Here is a 22,797-nt window from a genome sequence, read left to right as displayed (position 1 = left end):
CACACAATACAGGTGCTCAGAGTTACCACCACAGAACATGAGCTCACAAATGGAAAACATGCAAAGATCACACTCAGAAAAGTGAGTAAAGTGTGAGTGAGTGAGTGAGTGAGTGTGTGAGTGAGTTGTAACATTGATCAATAACGTTTCTTTACACATCTCACGCACCGAAGCAACTTCTGCTTGTGAGCCTTCAGAGTGGATTGGCATAATTGTGGGAAGCAGTAAAAGAGAGGAATAAAGTGTAAGCTTTTAGATCTGACAGGTAAAGGTGCCATGATGACGTGTTTAGAATAAGATGCTGATGATCGTGAGGTGCGGTGTTGACATCTTCAGACATATCCATAAAAAAACAACATTCTGAATTGTGCACACAGTGTTAATATACAGTACTGTAACTCTTGTAACTCTGCTGCTTCGTATTCATTGGGCATTCCCATCTCGTTAGCTAACAGGTAATTGGAACCTTTAATGATTGATTTTACCAAATGGCTATTGAATACATGATAATTAAAACAAAGAGAATATACTGGGTCCTGCTTACTAATTAAATTTACCACAAACAAGGACTGAATAGCTGAAACGTAACACTGTGTGAAAACCTCCCTTTCAATAGGTCAGATGTATGTAGTATATTACTGCTCCATTTGGTTAGTTTGTTCTGCAATTGGAAATTGAAAAACACACAAACAAAGTCATGTTGGATGGATGGTTCTTATTAAAATAGGCTCAACATTAAGGAATCCAATACAACTCCCCCCAAATAAAAGTTGGCATTTATCAGATATACTAATATTGGACAGATCAAATATTTTTGATTTATGTGTAGTAGACACCTACTGTAGGGCTACCAAACTGCAACCTGGTTTCTTTCCGTTTCAGAAAATTGTAAAAAACAACAAGTATATGTAACCCTTGGAAAAGCCTCACAAGCCTCACCACCTCTTAAGACAACCAAAATAACACAAATAAAACAAAACAAAAAATATATAAAATGTTTCTGGCGAGATGTGTGGTATTGAGGATAAAATTGAAACCTCTTTCCAACAATGGATATGTTTTCATCTAGAATACCATGCAGTTTGCCATCATAAGCCAGATATAACATGTCTGTTCAGCCACAGACAACTCCTTTATGGGTGGAAAAAATAATGTAAATTAAACGGCAATTTTATCAAAATATCAGTGATTGCTACCGATCTATGCTTTCAGTCTGCCTCCCATCATTGCCATTGAGCTTCAGTTTTCTCGTTTTCATGGCCTGCTTCAGATATTTTGCTTGACAGAACACTCTATGGCTATGCAGACTGTAGTTTATGGATTAGCAAAGGAATTCGAAGGTAGCTGTATTAAAACAGCTACCTTCATATGAGGAAAGCTCTTTATTTATTCATACAATCACATGACCTACAAAGAAAGGTTTTCAAACCTCACCATTCAAGTTTCACAATTTCCTTTAGTCAAGTCATTTGACTATTTCTACAATGAAGGAAGGACGTGCTTGAACAAACACCACGTACAGCCTTTTTAATATTAAATGAAGGAAAACGGTAATGACTTAAGTGTCAGGTTATAGCCATAACGGAATCAATTAGCTAAACAATAATGAACTATTTTCTTTTTACAAAGGAAGCAGAGAACAATTGCCTTTTTTTAAATGGCTGACTTTGCTTTAATTCATTTTCAATAATGCTAATTTAGTTCTCTTTTCACACACTTAATTCATTTAATTCATAATTTCACCACCTATGCCGCCAGGTTTTAATGGATATGTGTAATTATTCTCATGAATAAATTATTCACACAAATGATTATTTTCAGCTAATAACAGTGGTAGTTCTTATTGACTTGGTGTAACTAATTAGGTCATTTGCCATTTCTCATGGCTAAATGGAGAAGAATTGCATCTACATGGAGAAATACCAGCTTTTAATTGAGAGTGCATGTACAAGGCAGTGTGCAAATACGACCACTTAGCATTCCTATAACTATGAATCATGGGTAGGTTTGATGTATACATGCAAACACAGACAGACAGACAGACAGAGACAGACATTAACCACAGCTGACAACCTGATGAGACTGGACCTAAGGCCTCATGCATGCCACCAGCCAAAATACATTCAGCACACACAGACCCCAACTTCATCAACATGACAGCCCTCTCTGACAATTTGTATCCGTATTCACAGACAGTCAGCAAAGCCCTGCCAATCAACATTAGTGTAGGGGGAGTCAATAATTGGATAGCCATTAGATGCAGTTAACATTTCCCCCACTGCCTGCAGAGGGTAATTCATGGCCATGTTGTGTCTTATTAGGCCACTATTAGGGGCTTAAGCAGTGTGCAGGCTGTTTTTTGGTCAACTGGATTATTCCCAGTTACAATTCAGACTGTAAATGTAGTGCTTGGTATAATTAGCAGACATGGGCAACCAATGCTAGTTATAATTTGACAGACCTTGAGTAGTAAGGCAAAAAACAATATTGCATATTTTTGGTATCCTGTTATATTTTTTTACCAAAGCTAGATGGATGCAATGGATGGATGCTCATGAAAGTGATGTATGCTTTAAACCTTTAAACTTTGGGATCTGAAGAAAAGCTTTTGTCTTCAAGGTTATGGCAAAATGTTTTAATGATGTCCTCTTATAGGAGTCACCTTATGCATTTCTATCATTCTTTTTTTCTTATTAAACTAGTTAAGCCACCTGCGCTTTGGGCTCCCCCTTCAAGACTAATCACCACTCAATGAGCTCCAAATCACTGCTGCATCTCTGATGTGATGGCACCATTCTTTCAATATGGCTGTGGAGACACACGGAATTCCAAATTTGCTTGCCTCCACTCCTCAGCACAGCCAAGCTGAGCGATAATGAGGGGCTTGGGGGGGGGGGGGGGTTCTCAAGGTCTAATCACTGTCGGATTTCAAAGCAGGAAGACCAATTAAAACGGATAGGGCTCAATAACGGATTACAAGCCACACACAAAAATCGATGGTCCATGTCTCGGATGAGCAAAGTGTTTTTTTTGGGGTTTTTTTTCTGGTGCAGTATAGCAAGAGCATTGCCAGGACTGGGGTCTTCATAAGGCTTTGAGGTATGGTTGGGTTAAAAAAATACACATAGTTAGTCCATTTGGAGAATACAAGTAAGTTGAGAAAAGTTACTGATGGAAAGTTTGATGCATCTTAAATGCAGTGGCAAAATTGGTCATTTTCTTTTCTGTATATATAAAAATGGATTGGGTGGTGGACAAAGTCTCATCTTTTCATGTGATTACATATCATAATTTTATAATGAGGGTTTCAAATGGCATCACTCTGATAATGACAGCACTTTGAAAAGATGCCATGAGTTGGGCTGACGTGCCCATGCACACTGGGAGATCTTTTTGGCAGAACATATGTTGCCAGGTGTTTTGTTTTTTTAATGTCAATACTTAATGTAATGCTTTGATGTTTAAGAAACTTTATTCAAAAGACAGATGATAAACATCTTAATAATCAGCATTCAATATAAAATCATCATTATAGAATTATAAATGTGGAGTAATGGGATAGTCCTGGTTTGTACATACACATTTTACAAGGAACATAGACAGAGTCAAAAACTGTTTTGAGAGTGACAACTGCATTAGATATACTCAACGTAATAAACACAACACTGCAAAGTAAGATTCTTCTATGCACACCAAAAGACGTATTTCTCTCAAATTGCTAAGATAATTAATCTACTTGACGGGCATTAAAATATGCTGATTAAAAAGCTAATTGCCAGCTGGCTGTAGGAATGTCCACAGTAACTATTCCCTGTGAACTGAATTTAAAGGTTTAGTGCTCAGACAGACAGATTTGTTTGTGAACAACGATTGAGGAAAAATAACCCTTTTGTGTGCGTAGAGGAAGTCATAAACTCATGAAAAATGGGACTCCAAAATATGTTGCAATTATGTTTCTGTTAAGTATCTATGAACTGCAATTTTGTCAGTGACTTACAGTCACCCTGTTCTACTGTTTCACTTTTACTTATCACCACGCCATTTAATAATATTTTGTTTGTATGATTATTGTGTAGTTACAGTAAGTCGTTTTATCTGATAAAAGCACTGGGCAGGACAGATCAATAATGCATTTGAATTAATAAACAGCTTATGTTGTCATTGTAATGATAACAAATAAGATAATAAAGAATTAGCCTTTCGAACTTTAGAACTGTAGCATCATGGCTCGAGCAGTCAGCGGTGTCCTTGCCAAAGGTCAGATTCGGGCTGCACCCATCCGTCGCCCATGATACTTTGCAGGCTAAAGGGCTGGAAGTACTCAAGTCGGTGGCTATCAGATAAACACAAACAGAGGATAATGACCTTATTGAGCAAAAAACTTGCATATTTTCTAATAGAATGCATGCAATATAACAATATTTACAGATAGCCCTGCCTCAATTTTTGCTTAAAACAGCAAGTTTGGTCTAAAACACAGATAACTACATAAACATCATCCCATCAACAACCTGAACTGGTAACTGGTGTCAGCCATAACAGTAGTGCTATGAAGCTTTTCTTACATTTTCATGACGGTTAGCCGTCATCACGGAATGGCCAATGATGCCTTTATCTGTCTTTCACATGTTATCATAATGAATTTGAAGATTAAGAACTTGGCAATAATAAGCAACTCAAAAGTGAAAAGTTGTTGTATAATGTTACAACATAGACATCTGACACATAGGAGAAATATGTTTTATTATATGCGACCATAATGGGGCAACCACTTGGTCATACTGTACTTACAAGTCTGGTCCTTGGCCCTCAACAAGATCTGCCCTAGGTACTGGGTACAAAGCCTCATAGATCCTAGAATCTCCTGATCCATGAATAGCGTAGGAGTTCATCTTATCCACACCTGGTGGAAAATACCTCCAGGGCAAGAGGGCTTCACCCGTCCATTTATTTTCCTTTATTGTGGCACTGAATGTCAGAGGCAGTGCTTGCTTCATGAAAATAAAAAGGGCAGAGAAAATAATTTACCAAATACATTTCAAGCAAGCTGTTTCTAACAACGAGGGATGATGATTCTGTGGCATACCTGAAAAGCATTATGTTTCCCAGACAGCAGAAGAAGCAAATGCTGGCCATGTCTATGGAGCAATCAAACAATAACTCACACATTTGAATAATAAATTCACAGGAAACACAATTATACCACCACCACTAGAGCCTCACATCTCTTCAACACACATTTGTTATTCTACACAAGAGAAAATAAATCAGTAAGTGTTTCTAGAGTGTTGCCAACATAACTTACGGGCACACTTCCACCTCAAGGTACTTCTCGTTTGAGCTGTTCAAGAAGAATGATTCAACCACTGTAAAAAAAAAAAAAAACATAATGTTGGAATTCATAGGCAGTAATGATAAGACAAAATGTACTTGTGATAGTGATAACCAAAGCCATGGATGCTTATTTGTCTTGGTATGGATGATAAAAGGGAGAGAACAACATTAGAATCTGTGCAACTACTGTATATCAGTGGGGGTTTGGTTACTTGCCTTTGCATCCATTTTGAACTGTATTCCTGTATTCTGACATGACAGATCCATATACGGCTCTGTGACATAAGCCATACTACTGACCTCTAGTGGTTATACAGCTAGAACTGTGTGGCAATTGATGCCTTGCACATAATGTCATGCTTTGTTCGCACCATAGCAATAGCCTAGTGGACGGCAAGAAGACTAATCGAATCAATGGGTTGTAATGGGATGTATCTCACAGCTGGGTGATTGCAGTGAGATTTAACCTTAGTAATGCCCTTCCACCAGACCTTATGCACGGAAGGTTCTTTGGGCAGCTGTGTTGTTACGACATCTTCTGTTATATTCAGCTTCTTACATGTTCAGTTCAACACTGAATATTTTGTTTGCCTAATAATGGCAACTTTAAAGGTGCCCTAAAGTGTTTCATTACTTTGTGGTAATGTCTGAAGTTCTACCATGGACTCTGTAACATTTTTTATGAAAAAAATGCCTTGGTTACCTTGTTTCAAGCCATTCTAGCGTTTTATAGAAAGCCTGCAGGAAGACTCAGCTCGATTTGTGCCAGTTCTCATTAATATTCAACAAGCTAAGCTGCTTGACTCTGATTGGCTAAAAGCTAGTGGGTTTCACCCATAACGTGACAGCTGTTATCAACTAATTTTAGCTTCATGGCATGAACTTAGCTTGGCTAGCGAGCGCTAGCATTGTCCAAATGGGCATAACATCTTATAGGCTAGCGAGTGCATTAAACCTGTATAACATTTCACTTCCTTGAGTTGACAATAGCGTTTCACTTACGGACTGGGCACTGGTCGTAGACAGCCGCGATGGTAGCCTACTGCCCCATCTTTGACACTGTTCCAAAAAATAAACTGAAGCCATTTGATCCTCAAGTCTGGGTTCTTGGGCAACATGCATTGTTGAAGTTCTATTCCTGCATAGTGCACAAGCCCGTTGACGTTAAGCCATCCTTGCATACGAAAACTGTCACTGAGCTAGACGAATTCTGTGTGCGCGGTCTCAACTGGGCGAGCTCATGAATAGTAATGAGCTCATTCAATTCCACATCAGACTGAGCAGCTTTTGTAATTGGCCTGATTTCTCAGCTTATTTCTTTTCAGTGGCTAGAGCTGACAGAAGAGGTAGCAGTTCATTTTCACATTCACGACATAACACAAACACATATGGACCTAACCTATTTCAAAAAATACAATACAAACGGTTTTGTGTGGCAGGGCACCTTTAACACACACATAAATGCTTCTACATTGTAACATGCTGATTCATTAAGTGCAACACCCAACCAGGTCCGTGTTGACACTGATTACAACAAATAGTGGCGGCTAAAACACACTTGGCTCCACCGGGAAAAAAATTAGCTTGGCGCTAAAGAGCCTTTCGTGCATAAGGTGCATTAGAGCCAGAGGTGAGGATAAGCAGTGCTCCCATGCAATTATTTTAGAATTCACGACTAAATGCTCTCTTCTAAATCAACACTAATAGCCTAGAGGTGTTGTCAACTTCCTTTTTCAATGTAAACAGAGTCATTTCTGTTAGGGTTTTTGTATATTTGAAGGCAATTTGCATCAAAGTTTGAAATGTAAAGTCTGAATAGCTCATTCTTCTCCCTCCCATACTAGCATACTAAGTTTTACCTTTAGTTGACTATCTGCAGCCTTTGACACATTGAACCATGACATTCTCCTCTCTATATTGAGCAAGGAATTTCTGGGAAAGCTCTTATTGGTTCACCTCACAGGACGTTCATTCAGTGTGTTTTGGCAAGGACAGGTATCAAACTCTGACGACCTTGTCACAGGTGTACCTCTGGGATCAGTACTGGGGCCCCTTATGTTTTCCATTTACACCCCTTACTTAGCGAGATCATTAGCTCCCATAGATTTGCCTATCACACAGATGGTAGCCTACTTAACTTACCTGTCTGTCCCACCTGATACCATTTCTGCTTGGATTTCTGCATGCCGCAGGAGTATTTCAGTCTGGATGAAAGATCAACACCCTCAGCTTAATCTGTTTAAGACTGAGCTTCTGGTATTGCTAATACAGCTATTTTCCAATAGATCAGCATCTAACCTGGCTTATTTTCACGGACCCCTGCTAAAACGGCATGTAACTTCGGTGTCATAATTGACGACCGACTAAATTCCTTTGTGCATGTTGCCTCAGTCACAAAGTCATGTTGGTTTATCCTACATAATACTGATGAAAGATAAGACACAGTTTATTGTGCAAGCAATGGTTATTTCCAAACTGGACTTTTGCAAAGCACTGTATGCTGGCCTACATGTTTGTGTAGTGAGACCATTACGGATTTATTCAAAATGTAGTGTCTGGTCTTTAATCAAAGAACAAAGACACTTGTAGCTCAAGATTCCTCACTCTCGCCTATGGGACATTTCCCGGATCTGCACCTTGCTATCTTACTTCAAAGATCCACTTCAAAGATCCAGTTCTGAGTTCCATCTTGCCCACTGTGGTCCTCTGATGAGCGAGAGGTCAAATGTCAAAATATTTTCTTCTGCGATTCCCCTATGGCGGAATGATTTACCTAATACTTTTTGGGTCTTCAAAAAGCATCTACTGAAATTCGCTTGAATTTCCCCTTGGGGATCAATAAAGTATCTATCTATCTACCATCTGTTTACCTTGTATTTTTAATACAATCACAAACTGTTAGTCATCAATGGTACATGTTGTTATGTACTTTCTTAGAAGCATTCTATTGTATTTTCACTTTATCAAAAAACAATACAGTCTGGAAGATTAGCCAATACTGTATTGCCGTGCTAATCCCAACCTGCTGCCATCCCAAATCCTATAGCCTACCTAAACTGTGAAACTGATGCCACATTTCTTGCCATTCATAGATTGAGGAAATTAACACAACACAGATATAAAGGGGTTACACAACCACGAAAGACACTGGTTCAATATATAGCCTAACCCAATAGCACTGGTGAGTTTATTTACTTCCACTGAGCCAATTTACGCACCTTCATAATCCCACAGTCCAGGGAAAGGTTGCCCAGGGGGACCAGGTGGAGCTGGCGGATCATTGAAAAAGGGAGCAGAAACCTCCATCCTTAAGCCCCCTTCACCAGGTGAAAATCCGATTTTAACTGGATCATGGTTGACTGGTAAACTGTCCCAAGTATGCTTAATCTGGTACTTCATATCTGCTTGATCAGGGGGGAAATATTATAACAAGTAACTATATTTGTATTATGTATTTGTATGCCTTATTGCAGAGGCCTACATCTAAGACATGAATAGAAGTGCACTTACAGGCTGAATTAAACACTGAGTTTGAATTAAACATTTACATCTGACAGTTTCTGAGTTTGTTAATTCACGTTACCTCAGTCCACAGCCAGCATCTGCAAAGCATAGAGAACGGGATCTTGTTCGACTTTTATATCACAAGGAGACAATCCAAACTCATAAACCCATAAAAATGGGTAAGGTTCACATTCTATGGATCGTGTTTCGGAATTCTCTCACACACATCTAGCACGTGATGTCACAGGCTGTGCAAAAATGACATAGCCTTTGTTTCATGCTACCGATAGATACTTTAGTCCTATACTTCAGTCGGAAAGGGAGAGCAGGCTCTGTTACGTCTCAGCAGACACATCTATTACAAATGTTGACATATTATCTGTCAGTGGACCAGAAAATGGTCCATTTCCGTGATTGAGAATTCCAGACACACGCACAACGTCGATTTGGGCTATTTTGATTGGTCGAGCCTGGTCAGTTCAAACTCGATGGCGGAAGGGTTTTAAATGTTTGGCGTAAAGTTTGATAGGTGCCAGGTATTTTGTAAAACTACGTGCATTAAACGTTACCATTGTAAAATTAATGTAATTAAAATCAGTTTTATTGCAGTACAGTATTTGTGAACAACAACAAAAAGTTAATCAGCAGAAACTAGCTGCTGCAAACAGAAGCCTAGCATTTAGATTAACCTTTAGAGCTAGCATGTAGCGTTATTTACTAACATTTCGAGCTAACGTTATATGGGTTGGTTATTTAAGATGCTGACACACAGACTTTTCTGTAAAATGTTTCATTTCTAATCTTAACGTTGCGGTGATGCAAAGGCAAGGCGCATCCTTATTATTCGGGTTGGACGTCTATTTACCATAACCAGCTAGGTATGTTAGCTTGTGTGTTGTCCACTCATGTTATTCTTAACGTTAGCTACCAAGCTATCTCTCTTGACAATTTGGGTCAACGACAATGTTACTTTTTTCCTACACTGTATTGTAGTCATTGGTTAACGTTATGTTATTTGCATCAATTGCGTGTTGTTGACTATTGTTATGCATATAGGCAAGTGTAAATGCATGCAGACTACCATCTCATTTCCCTGGAGAGGCGTTTGTTTTTTACCTGTTGTTATGTAGCTACTTAGCTATGTATGCTGCGGTCTCCCTAATAACGTATGTGGTTGTACATCTCTAGCGCTAGACAGCGGACTAACGAGGTTCAATCACGACTTCCACACGACCGTGCGTCCAACCACTAGGTAATTAATTTAATCCAGCTAAGGTTTGTTACTTTTGTTACTAAATGTGTTACTAAATACCAGATTAACCAACTTGTTTAACATGGATGATATTGCATTGCAACTGCTTAGATTGTTTTGACTATCTGCTTTTGTGAGGATTTGGTTACTGGATTAACTGTAACGTTATCGGCTAGTTAGCTAACGCTGGACGATAATCAATAAAACATGTATCGTACGTTAATGCAGGTTGCAGGATGTCAACAGAAAACGAATTTCGGCAGGGTAAGTATTATTCACCTGATTGGCATGCTATTAATAACACTTAGTAAAAGGTGAATCGACATCCCCTAGCCTGCCTGCAACATGCTAAATGCAAGACTGAGCAGTGCATCTTGGGGTTACAGCAGTGCATCTTGGGGTTGGTAGTGACATTGCGTGCAGACAGGATTATCTAGCTCTTGGTACTTGAATGGTTCTACTGAGAACATACGGTCATACGGTTTATTCCTACTGATGCATTCCCCAGGTCCCCAGCAATCTGCTGGTAGTGGGTACCAGGATCCTCAAGTCTCTTCTGCAATGTTTACACAGGTATTTTTTGTAATCTATTTGATAAATCCCAAGTGCATCATCACACCCTTGTCCGGAACTACCGCTGACAGTCTGCCATATGGCCACTGAAATGACAAGTTAAATGCAAACTTACCCAGATACATCAGTTATCTATGTCCATTCAGTCTCTCTAAAATGCTTCCTTTTCCCCTAAAGCATGGTGAGCACATGGGCTTGGACCCTCTTGATCCTTGGTCAATGGACAGAAGGTTAGTGATGCAGCCTTTGTGTTTCATTGCCTGACACAAAAAAGATACAAGCATGACCACATTATTCTATGTCCCTGACAGCATCATGGCTCCACTTATAGCAGAATATGACCGCCATATCGATGACATGACCAGGCAGCTGCAGCTGTATCAGGTGCAAACAGGCTAAATTTAAACATTCATCTTAACATTGTCATTTTCCATACTGCAAGGGTGGGCAGTGAAACGCATGTGCATCACTGACTCTGCTTTAATGTGTTTATTGTATGCACAGAGGCAGATGGCTGACATCAAAGTGAAACTGGAGACTGTTATTCAAGAAAATGAACGGTATGTCACCAACGAAAGTGAAAATCATGTTTGAGTGCAAATGATAGAAGTCTGTTAAAGAAGTCTGTTTTGTGTCGTGGCAGATTGCACTGGCAGAACAAAACTGGCCTTAAATCTCTTTTTCTCATTGGAAAACAGATTTTATGGTCTTTTTTCATGAGTCACAAATGGGCCGTGTATTCAGCAGTACTGTTCTTGATGTTAAGGTGAAAGTCAAAGTTAACTGGTATTTAGCAGACACTTTTTTTTTTTTATCCAAAGTGGCGCGGACTCGCAATGGTAAGTTTCTGGGAACCAAACCCAGGCTGACTGATGGTCAGACAGTATTAAATACCAGTATCAAGTAATACTTAAATTTCCCCTTGGGGATCAATAAAGTATCTATTTATCTATCGATCGATCGATCGCCGCCACTGCTCCACCACGCCCATGGCGATGATGATGTAGTAATACTAATTAGACACTGCAGCATGCTAGTCTTTATATTGATGCATTGTTTACTCCATCTTGCACATATTTGATAGTGTGGGAAATATTATGGAGATTAACCCTTAAAATGCCCTCACAACTTACCTGAATTTGGACATTTCATGACACACAGCTCATGGGGTTCAAAATGGTTTGGTTTAAAAGCCAACTGACCTTTGCTCCCCTGTTAACCTCAAAGTTTGGCATATCTTTAAAAGTAAAAATGCCCCTCTGCATACACTGATCTCCAAAGACTGTAGTGAGCTGTTGGTACATCTCCACAGTCACAGTCAATGTTGTCATTTGTCTAAAGTGTGTTTGTTTATGGGGTTAAGTCTGCATGCGGAGCTCCGCGCGTCAGTGGAGAAACAGCTCCAGGCATTGCCAGTGGGGTCTGGCTTGGATGGGGAGTCCGTGGCCGACGACGTGATCCTAAAGAGCCTAAAGGATCAGCTGGAACATTCCGGAAATGTGAGTTCATGGAAACCCTATGTTTTTTGCCCACATGATGTAGCCTTCATCAGCAGGGCACAGAATTCACTTGAAAAAGTGATTGTCAGCTTGACAAACAGGCATGAGCTTTTGGTTCCAAATCCATCTAATGGTTGCCATAATTATTCACCTTCATTTTGAGGTGTGTGTGTGTCTCTGTCTGTGTGTGTGTGCACTGCAGTATTGGTTAGACTAAACCAATCTGAATTGAAAAAGGTTTAAATTGTTACCACCGAATGGTAACACTGTTGCTACAGGAGACAACCAGGGATAATGAAATGGTCGCCACCTTGATTGCCAAGGACAACTGACAGCTATTAATGTGAAGTCCATATCAGATTAGCCTTTTTTCATGAAAGTGTGTTTGTGTGTGTGCGTGCTCCTGCAGGAGAAGCAGTGGGCTATGGAGATGTGGCAGACCGCTGTGCAGGAGCTGGAGAGGCTGCAGAAGTTGCATCAGAGCTCTGTGACTGATGGCCAGGCACAGGCTGCCCAGCACCAACAGCTCAGAGTGAGACAGGATGTCAACTCTCTCTCTCTCTCTCTCTCTCTCTCTCTCTCTCTCTCTCTCTCTCTCTCTCTCTCTCTCTCTCTCTCTCTCTCTCTCTCTCTCTCTCTCTCTCTCTCTCTCTCTCTCTCTCTGCTTGTCAGACTGGTGGTTCATGGAATTCAGGAAACTTGCACCGTTATTGTGCTGCATCATCTTTCATTTCATTTTTCAAGTACAGCACAGAGATGTATTTAAATGAAAATAAATAACATTCATTTGTTTCACCTAATCTGTCTGGTGAATGTACCATCATCCATACTGTATCCTCTGAGCTGCTATTATATTTTATGGCCACTGGAGGGCGCTAGTCTACAGTATTATACAGAGCCGTATATATATAGACGGCTCTGTATAATACTGATTTGTACTACAAACTTCTTTGATAATGAATTTTATGACTGACATTCTTGTGTTTTTGTTATGTTTGTCATATTCCATAGAACCAACTAGTGCAAGTCCAGCAGCATCTACAGCAACTGCAAACCATGAATCAGAAGCTTGAATTGGTAAGATGCTTTCTCTGTCCATGAAACATATTGATAAATGTTCAAAGACATGTTATGTCCTCAATGCTTTCAAGTATCATTCACACAATGGGAAAGACTATATCAAGTTGCCACTAGGTCATTAGTCCTACACGTAGGTAGTACACTTCAGATGGTCATCTTCAACATGGTATTCCTACTGCTTAAACAGTTTAACTGTAGGAGTACTGTGAAGCAGAGCAGCATGTTAGTCAACGTCACAGATTAGTCAACACTAAAGTGTAGTCATTAAGTATTTACCACAGATATGTGATTGGATCTGGGAAAACCCATGACATGGTGAAATTTCACAAACGTAACATTCTGATACCATCCTAGCCGATGATGTCAAGGATGTTGCTAGGGAACGGTATCCAGGATGTTGCTAAGATGGTATCAGACTCTTAAGTTGGTGACATTTCACCTGAAAGGGTTGAAACGGAGCAGTAATCAAGGATTTTTGATTTAACCATGTGATGGGATTTCCCAGATCCCATCTTATATATGAAGTGTATAATTCCTTTAACGGAGCCCTGTTCATCAGGTAACTTGCTCGTAAGTGTGTTTGCAGCATAAACCCTCCTCTGTGGCTTGTTAAACACGGAGGCATCTTGCTCTCCTTTAAGTCTGCTGTTGCATAATGTTCTCAGACGACAGGTAATCCCTAACGCTGCTTGTTGGTAATGTGCTGCAGCGTCCCTCGACAGAGACTTAACGTTACCTCTGCTCATGCTCTGACCGATCCCTAATCACCTGAGCGCCTGTCCGCCCCAGAACCCGAGCGGCTCCACCTCTAAGGTCTGCTCTGCCGCAGTGCAGCCGGTGAGGGGGAAACCCTATCCACCTCCCTGTACTGATGAATGTTTGATGACCGGCCTGGTGGGTGGGGGCCTCTCGCGTGCAGTCATTCCCCTCTTGTGGTGCTGTCTCTCAGGCCCTTTTCCATTTCTCCTGGGGGAGGGTCTTTCCTTTTTAGCATCTCTACTTTTTCTCTCACAAGTATTACCCCACTGACCCTCCACTGCCCTCCTCACCTGTGTGTGTGAGAGGTGGGTAGGGGGAGGGGGGTGTTTGTCTGGACTGTGTAGTCATCATGCCTCACCGGAACCTGTGTCTCTCGTGCCAAACACAGACGAACCAGCAGTTCCTGAAGACGGTGACGGAGCAGAGCACGGAGCTGGATGAGGTGCGTGGTCAGCTCAGGTAAGCCCATCGGGAGCGCACCTGTTCTCAGAGGGGTCATTAACCCACATAGACGCGTCAAGGCTGTCAAAGCAGCATCGTCTGGGCCAGAGTGTACTTGATACAGTGAGGATCAGTATGAATGCCTAGTTAAACAAAACAAGTACCTGATAGAATATGTTAGTTGGTATGATGATTGATCTATATTCAGGTAATTATAACCCCACAGAAATGCCCATGGAGCCTGCTCTGTTGGTGATGTTTTTTGCCCACAAAGGTTGCTTTGTTGGTGATTTCGTATTTGATGTTAAATAGGCCCGATTGTTGATTGGCCGCTGTGGGAAATGCCCTACCTATAGCACAAGGAATTTAACACCTCGTGTTAAATTCCTGTCTGTCATACCATTGGAGAAACACAGATGTTTTTGATAAAATAAATCGTAGTTGGTTATCTGTTTAAAAAAAAAAAACATCGTCTTTGATGGCCTCTCTCTCCCTCAGGCAGGCGAAGCTGGACCTGAGGACGGCCACTGGCAAAGTGGAGGAGATGACTCGCCTCCTGCAGAGTGTCCAGGACCAGATGCAGAGGAAGGTGGGAGGCACACCTGCTCCCTGAGCACTGCACACCTCACACCCTACACTCCCTCCTTCACACCCTACACTCCCTCCTTCACACCCTGCACACCTCACACCCTACACTCCCTCCTTCACACCCTACACTCTCTCCTTCACACCCTACACTCTCTCCTTCACACCCTACACTCTCTCCTTCACACCCTACACTCCCTCCTTCACACCCTACACTCCCTCCTTCACACCCTGCACACCTCACACCCTACACTCCCTCCTTCACACCCTACACTCTCTCCTTCACACCCTACACTCCTTCACACCCTACACTCCTTCACACCCTACACTCCCTCCTTCACACCCTACACTCTCTCCTTCACACCCTACACTCCCTCCTTCACACCCTACACTCTCTCCTTCACACCCTACACTCTCTCCTTCACACCCTACACTCCCTCCTTCACACCCTACACTCTCTACTTCACACCCTACACTCCCTCCCTCCCTCCACAAAGAGCCTGCCTGCAGGCTTGTCCCGGGTGCTGGATCCAAGCTCTTTGTGTTGTTTAACAGTCTGAAAGTGAGACCATCTGAAATCTCCGTGTGTGTGCGTGTGTGTGTGTGTGTGTGTGTGTGTGTGTGTGTGTGTGTGTGTGTGTGTGTGTGTTTCAGGAGGACGATGCAGCTGAGGCCCACGGCAGAGAGGAGACGTCTGACCGGCGGCTTCAGCAGCTGCAGACTGCATTGGGGCAGCTGGAGAGCAGGTGTGTGACCCAGCCCCCACGCCGCCGCCAACACACTCGTCACTCAAGACACATGACCACTTAGTAGATACTCAAAGGCTGAGATCTTCCTGGAATCGTCCATGCTCATAGGCTGACTGGAATAAAAACCTGCAGTGCTTTTCAGTACGCCATATGGTGGTGGTAACAGTTGCCACTGCCATTCATTCAGCCGTGGATCAGCCCATTTAAGATTTGAAAATCGATAGCTATACATAATTGCTTTGGGAGATTTCTGTTTACTTCAGGCACAGACGTCCTCCTTTCTTTAAGCTCTGTGCTCAGCTCTGTGTTGGCCGTTTGCGTGCCGTGTGCTGTGGCCATTTCTTTCCATTCGTATTCACATAGTGGATGGAAACGGCCACAGATTTGCATTTCTGTAGCCGAAGTTTCACACGTTCACATACTTTATGGGCACGCGTGAAACTTCGGCTACAGAAATGCAAATGAATGGAGACCGGTGTGTTGTGTGTTTCGCCTCCCGCGGCGCCTCCGCCAGGCTGAAGGCGGCGACCCAGGAGGCGGAGCAGGTGCGTCGGGAGCGCGTGACGTGGGAGCGGCAGGTGGGCGAGCTGCAGGGCCGCTGCTCCACGCTGGAGGAGGAGAAGTACGAGGCCTACGCCAAGGTGCGCGACTCCATCCAGCTGGCCGAGGAGGCCTCGCTACAGAAGGAGCAGGTGAGCAGCACCAGAGATAAGGCCCAGGAGAGGAGACATTTGGACTGGGAGGGGGAACTCCGACACCATTAAAGGCCCCCCAAAACGGCACATAAACTCAGGGCAAACAGCACTTCTGCCGCAATGAGCAGGTCTTATAACTTGTAAAACAGCCATAGGAAGTTTGGTGTTGGGGTAGGATCTAAATGGAAAAGAGCTGCTATGCTACAGGAATTTGGAGAGCTCTTTCTACAGACTGCTGTCTGTGCATTCCCTCTATATTGTATCGGAGTTAAGTTCATACTTATGTATATTTAGTTTCTTTATTATTGCGCTTCTCAACTGTAAGGGGCAAATCTTTTTTAGTGCTGCTTTAAGCCTTACAGTTTGATGTTCATTTACAGAAGATGATAGGAAGGTTGTGTTATATTCTATATATTGATTAGATTATTAACCCATTCTTTTGTTTGTGTCATCCATGGGACGATTTGCAAAAGCTCAAGTGTCTCCCTGTGACTGAGTTTGTAGTTGAGGTGAGTGAGGTTACTGACTGTGGTGTGGTGTGGTGTGACTTTAGGCTCAGTTGCGAGAGAAACAGAAGGCGGAGGAGCTGGAGAAGATGAAGGAGGCCATGAGACAGCTGGTCCAGGATGCCGCCATCAGAACCCGCAAGGAGGTCAGTGCTCAGCCCTGCTCGGCCCGTCCGTGCCAAAGAGATCCACATTAAGTGACACTGACTGAAATGTTGCTTATTTCTGCCACTAGTGTTCAGAATTATTTTCCTTTCATGAAAACTTTTAGCATTCTGAGAGCTTCTGGTTGAAACTGTGTGGTTAGTGATAAAGTAAAAAGTTGGTCAGATGTTATCTGAAATGATACCTTTGAAATAAAATGCGAAGTGAAACACAGTTGAGAAAATGTGCCTAATGTGACTAAGGCGCACTCTACACTGTCAATTAAACACAGCGTCACACAACAGTGTTTCGAAACACTTGCGCTTCGAAAACGCGACACTGATTTGAAACATCAGTTTCGAGGATCACATCCCTATTGAATGGTAACTTGTAAGGAAAGGGCCGATACTTTGGCACAAACCAATGGTACCATCCCACAGCATCCTAATATGATATAAGTGAGGACATCTTGGGGTTTCTACAGTGTTACTAGGGTTGTGATATCTGGAATTGAAACCATATGGACTGTGATGCCGAGCAATTACAGCTTAATTACAGTAGTTTTGTTTTTTCAAGTGCTTGTTCAGCTTTTGCAGATCCTTGGGATCTGTGCATTGGAAGCAGACTCATAACAGTTGTAAATCTGGATTTGCATTTATGTAGTCCCTAGGTCAGAAATTTCACCTGCGTTTACCTGGTAAACATTTTAAGCTGTTTGAGTAGAGAAAGTAGTCACAGCACCACTATGAATCAGGCAAGTGGTATTAATCTTTATTATACGGCTCTTCACAATGCTAGTAGAACGCTCCATTGACTTTAATGGGATTTCCCAAAGTTCTAGCGGTAAATAAATTCATGTAATTACCGCTGCAAACATATAATTACCGCTGTCAATGGCAACGGGTTTTGTGCTTCTGATACGTCTTTCATATCACTACGCAAGGACTGGAACTTCATTCAAACGTGAAAGCAGACGGTTGATCAGCTGTGTTCTTAAGAATGTTTGATTTAAGTTCAGCAGCGTGTGTTGTTGCAAACTATTTGTTTCTCAGCAAATGCCACGATGAACGGTAATAAATAGGCTAGGTTATGTAGGCCAAAGTGATATCGTGGGGAGTTTATTATTTCCTTTTGGCAAGTAGCCGTATAATAAGCGGGATAATGTATAGAACGCCGGTCATTACTGTGAAAATAAGTCCCTTCAGGGCGGAACAAGACCCCTCCGCTGCGCGTCGGGGTCCGGTTCGCCCTGTTGGGACTTATTTTCCCAGTAATGACCGGCGTTCTATACATTATCCCTTACATAGTGGTGTCTTGCAGATGGGATTCATGTAAAGATGGCATGAAGGGGAGACTTGTCTGGAATGCCAGATGCTTATCAAGAGATATTTGATCAAAGATGAAATGATGGTGGTAGAACATGAAGTAAGCGGTTGTTTATAAGTATAAGTATATATACTCTTTTGATCCCGTGAGGGGAAATTTGCTCTCTGCATTTATCCCAATCCGTGAATTAGTGAAACACACTCCGCACACAGTGAACACACAGTGAGGTGAAGCACACACTAATCCCGGCGCAGTGAGCTGCCTGCAACAACAGCGGCGCTCGGGGAGCAGTGAGGGGTTAGGTGCCTTGCTCAAGGGCACTTCAGCCGTGCCTACTGGTCGGGGTTCGAACCGGCAACTCTCCGGTTACAAGTCCGAAGCGCTAACCAGTAGGCCACGGCTGCCCCAAAGCAGCGTTTTTAAGGCAGTAGTTGGAAAAGCGTTTAAGCAGCGTTTTTAAGGCAGTAGTTGGAATTTAATGTTGCTGCAGAGGTTTTGGCCTCCGTTAAGAATTTGTGCAGTTGTAAATGTTTATGTAATTACCCTGTCAATGCATAGCACATTCTTTTGATTGCTTATGATTAACGATTACGGTCAGCCATGGGTAGCTCAGTCAGGCGAGTCGTGTTTGTCCCTGTGCCGGTGACAGCCTTGTTGTGTTCCAGGTGGAGAACGTCAGGAAGCAGTGTAACATCCAGATCCATCGGATGGCGGAGGAGCTCTCGGCTCTCCAGCTGGTATGTGCCGCGCCACTAGTTGTGTCTGGTAGGTGTGTGTTTTTGGGATGTGGAACCTCAGAGGGGGTCGTGCAGCTGATTGTGTGTCCTCCTCGGCTGCCCGCAGGAATGTACTGATAAAGAGGCTCAGATCGAGCGTTCCCATCGCGAAAGGAAGGCAGTGGAAGAGGAACTGGAGAAGGTGAGCACCAGGGGGCCTTCCTGCGGGAGAGGTTAGACTGACCTGCAGGCTGGCTGACCTGACCCAGAGCACAGTTCAAAACAAAAAGGGCTGGATCCTACTCTTACACAGCCACATTTCAATTCTCCACTGTACTAATTGAACCAACTACTGTAGAGTTTACTGTGTGTGTGTGTGTGTGTGTGTGTGTGTGTGTGTGTGTGTGTGTGTGTGTGTGTGTGTGTGTGTGTGTGTGTGGTATTGTAGATGTACAAAGAAGGGCGGAGCGGAGAGCCAGAGTTCCGTAAGATGGAGGTCCTGCATCAGCGGTGTCTGAACGCTGAGCGCCTGAAGGACGACATGCACCTCACTCTCCAGACCACACAGACCAAGATGAAGAAGATGGAGATGGAGTGAGTTCTATTCAAACACTTTAACATGCTTTTAACAAACCGCATTGAAAATGAGTCTTGGGGCGTATGCATGGACACACTTTGTAGGACATAATGGGTGTCATTGTGATTGCAGTTACGTTTTTGAGGTCATACAATAACACTGTGTGTGTGTGTGTGTGTGCGCGTGCGGGTGCGCTTGTGTGTGTAGTTACACAGAGGAGCTGTCGCGGTGCCAGGAGGAGGTGCGGCGGCTGCAGGCTGCGTTGGCGGGCGCGCGGGACGACTGCGGCTCCATCAGCGAGGAGCGTCTGCAGCTGCAGCAGGAGAACCAGCAGCTGCGCAAGGACATGGAGGAGCAACGTAAAGCCAGCCTGCTCGCGCAGAGGAAGGCCAAGCAGCAGGTGTGTGTGTGTGTGTGTGTGTGTGTGTGTGTGTGTGTGTGTGTTTGTGCGTGTGTGCGTGTGCATTTCAGACATGGACATCCTCACTGACATATCTGCCCAAAGCCAACACACCTCTGGCAATTGTCTACACATCAAATGGCCTCCAAACTTTTTTTTCCAAACCTCCAGGTTGCAATATAGGAAGATGGATACAAAAATGTATGTAAAATATAAAGATCGGAGGATATAATTAAAAGTGTATGTAGCTCTTTCCACAACAACACAATGGGTATACGTTCTTAAACAAGCATTTATTTGGACATTGGACACTGAAGAAGGGTGTGTGTGTGTGTGTGTGTGTGTGTGTGTGTGTGTGTGTCCGTCCGTCCGTCCATCCGTCCGTCCAGGTGTCCCACATGGAGCAGGAGTTCTCGGTGAAGGAGCAGGGCCTGGACGCTCGTCTACGTGAGTTGGAGGAGAGCCGGCAGAGCTCCAGCGCTGACCTCACACGCCTGCTGCTGGCCCAGCAGAAGACCACCAGGCGCTGGAAGGACGAGGCCAAGAAGCTAGCAGACGCCTTCGAGAGCAAGCTTAGCAACCTCAAGTAAGAGCAACCCCCCCCCACCATTCAGTGTATTGGTATCTCAGACTCTGAGCACTCAAATGTGGATATTGTGGAGGGACTTAGCATTTGTAGTTGCACTGATACTCAGCAGCATTCTCACCCATTTCTGTTTCAGGAGTGAACTTCTGAGGCAGAAACAGCGCTCACAGGAGCTTGAAAATCAGCTAGAAGCAGACCATGAAAGAACCCTTGAGGCAAGTGTCATGTCTATTGTGTGTTACATCCTCAGGAGCAAAATAAAGTATGTCTGGTTTAGATTGGCAGTGTACCAGTTGAGGCCTCAAGACTTTGGCTTGGCATTGAGGCTATGGCAGAGCATGTTAGACTAGCTCAATACTGCATGTGCTAATCTTTGTATCTAATACAAACTTGCCAAGCTTGATTAGTGGAAGTCCGCCCTACTGTGTCTGTGGCTAACGTGACATCTGGTCGTTGTTTCTCTGTTCTGTGGCTGGGCAGTATGAGCGGCAGGTGTCGGAGTACCAGGAGAGGAACGGCCGTCTGCAGAGACGGCTCTCTCAAGCGGAGCAGAGAGCGGCTTCAGCCTCACAGCAGGTAGGGCTCATCATACATAGAGCCAGCATGTATGGAAAATGCTTCCAGAACTGTTGTCCTGACATGACAACCTTATGTGTTGAGCATTCTGGGGCATGACCCAGGTGGGTGTTACAAATTGGTGGTGGTTAGTCAGTTTCCCCCTTCACTGTGAAGTTCCTTGATGAAGTGCTATATAAATGCAAGTAGTTGTTGTTTTTGTTGATCCCACCGCTGCTCACAATTCCTTCCTTGACATTAATCATTTGCATATCACCATGGATGAAAACGTGCACAGGCTCATGTTTAGCGTAGCTGAATTTTCATGAATGCTCATGCAAATGACTCAACTATAGAAATGAAATCATCTACAGTAAATGGAATGTGTGAAATTACCTGTAGACCTTTTCCAACTTACTTCCCCTTTTCTCTGTTTGTGCAGCTCACTATACTTCAGAGACGGAAAGCTACTTCCCTGATGGATCTGGAGACTTTGTAATTAGTTGGTATCTCTCTCCCTTGCTCATTTTTAAAAAAAATAAAATAAAAGTGTTTGTGACAAACATTAAAGCGGAACATGACATTTTCCTTCAGTACTGTAGAGACTGTAACCCACCACTGACCAGATGCCTTTTACAGTCATGGAACCTTTTGTGGTGATTTAAGGTTTCACCCAGAAGTTTTAACAGCATTAACCATAGAGGTAACACACACGCTGCTTTAATATTGGTATACAATATGAGGGCTCCCTGTGGCCTGATTCTGTTTCTCATTCAACAACTTTTACTTCCACAGCCAGTGACCTCCATGCCTTAATAACCAATGCAATTCCATTGTCATCTAAAATGAGCATGCTCAGAATTTACCAGCTGAAAGTAATCGATATTGCAGTAAGTTGTGAACTGCCCAGTAATCAAATACTTCTACAAGGTAGAATACTGCAGATCATGAAAATACCGTACTAATACTTAAAAGAGATGGATATTATAACAAAGTACTCTTCCACTGAGTATGTACAAATGAAAAAGACTATGCTACTAGGCCACCAGCTTACTTTGACTTGTTCCTGTTAGCTACTGAAGGTTTTTGTCTTTTCAGTTCACAAAAATATGAATTGCTATTCATCACTCTCACCACTGGGTGGCAGTGCACTAAGACTAATTATTAATCAGGGCCTGAGAATCACCTGGCCTTCATTTGCTCAGCGGTCAAGCACTTGATTAAAAATCCATCACTGCCACTCCCTTTATTTTGCTCTTACATATATGCCAATGTTGACAGACTAATGCCGGTCCAATATGCCCTTGAAATGGGAGTTGTTAAGCTGGAACAACACTTCAGATATTTTTAGCTTTCATCAGTTATCTAATGTTCATGCTCAGCCTACCTCTGTAATTTTATGTGCTGGTATGTAGAATAGCTGCTAATGAGACAAACCTCAACCCTTTTGGTACCTAAATTAAATGCCATTCTTACATAGTTAGTTTATTCTTTACCTTGGGAATTTGAAAAGCAG

The 22,797-nt window shown here is 42.8% G+C and overlaps 2 protein-coding genes across 6 annotated transcripts; one reads left to right on the top strand and one right to left on the bottom strand.

Annotated features, from left to right (window-relative positions):
* Positions 1-3,453: 3,453 nt before the first annotated feature.
* Positions 3,454-9,292, bottom strand: c1h4orf33 (chromosome 1 C4orf33 homolog). The gene is made up of 6 exons (XM_042101456.1): positions 8,918-9,292; positions 8,553-8,735; positions 5,306-5,366; positions 5,087-5,138; positions 4,792-4,991; positions 3,454-4,333 (listed from the first exon to the last, which is right to left on the bottom strand). Exons 2-6 carry the CDS (start codon positions 8,731-8,733, stop codon positions 4,237-4,239), a joined length of 591 nt encoding a protein of 196 aa, XP_041957390.1. The 5' UTR covers positions 8,734-8,735; positions 8,918-9,292; the 3' UTR covers positions 3,454-4,236.
* sclt1 (sodium channel and clathrin linker 1) lies at positions 9,252-21,846 on the top strand. Of its 5 annotated transcripts, XM_042101400.1 has the most exons (24): positions 9,252-9,311; positions 9,663-9,716; positions 10,027-10,090; positions 10,319-10,354; positions 10,599-10,663; positions 10,841-10,893; positions 10,975-11,047; positions 11,168-11,223; positions 12,027-12,162; positions 12,572-12,694; positions 13,174-13,239; positions 14,390-14,460; positions 14,941-15,031; positions 15,682-15,773; positions 16,291-16,468; positions 17,025-17,123; positions 19,113-19,184; positions 19,291-19,365; positions 19,612-19,757; positions 19,948-20,140; positions 20,530-20,726; positions 20,863-20,941; positions 21,207-21,302; positions 21,724-21,846. In XM_042101400.1, exons 4-24 carry the CDS (start codon positions 10,327-10,329, stop codon positions 21,778-21,780), a joined length of 2,046 nt encoding a protein of 681 aa, XP_041957334.1. In that variant the 5' UTR covers positions 9,252-9,311; positions 9,663-9,716; positions 10,027-10,090; positions 10,319-10,326; the 3' UTR covers positions 21,781-21,846. The 5 variants fall into 5 exon arrangements, with proteins under 5 accessions (XP_041957334.1, XP_041957343.1, XP_041957352.1 ...); XM_042101409.1 differs by lacking the exon at positions 9,663-9,716 and having other exon boundaries at positions 9,293-9,311; XM_042101418.1 differs by lacking the exon at positions 9,663-9,716 and having other exon boundaries at positions 9,297-9,311; positions 10,027-10,113.
* Positions 21,847-22,797: the final 951 nt, after the last annotated feature.

Source organism: Alosa sapidissima, chromosome 1, assembly GCF_018492685.1.
Source record: "Alosa sapidissima isolate fAloSap1 chromosome 1, fAloSap1.pri, whole genome shotgun sequence".
Classification (NCBI taxonomy): domain Eukaryota; kingdom Metazoa; phylum Chordata; class Actinopteri; order Clupeiformes; family Clupeidae; genus Alosa; species Alosa sapidissima.
Note: the sequence above shows the minus strand (reverse complement) of the source record. Positions and strands in the feature narration are given on the sequence as shown.

Excerpts from the sequence above, each read along its gene's own strand:
- sclt1 (XM_042101400.1), top strand. The coding sequence starts at position 10,327 with ATGTCAACAGAAAACGAATTTCGGCAGG. Across the intron at positions 13,240-14,389 it reads TGAATCAGAAGCTTGAATTG|ACGAACCAGCAGTTCCTGAA; the intron begins GTAAGATGCTTT and ends TGCCAAACACAG. Across the intron at positions 15,032-15,681 it reads AGGACCAGATGCAGAGGAAG|GAGGACGATGCAGCTGAGGC; the intron begins GTGGGAGGCACA and ends TGTGTGTTTCAG.
- c1h4orf33 (XM_042101456.1), bottom strand. The coding sequence starts at position 8,733 with ATGAAGTACCAGATTAAGCATACTTGGGACAGTTTACCAGTCAACCAT. Across the intron at positions 5,139-5,305 it reads CTTGAGGTGGAAGTGTGCCC|ACATGGCCAGCATTTGCTTC; the intron begins GTAAGTTATGTT and ends ATTGCTCCATAG. Across the intron at positions 4,992-5,086 it reads GGAAACATAATGCTTTTCAG|CAAGCACTGCCTCTGACATT; the intron begins GTATGCCACAGA and ends ATTTTCATGAAG.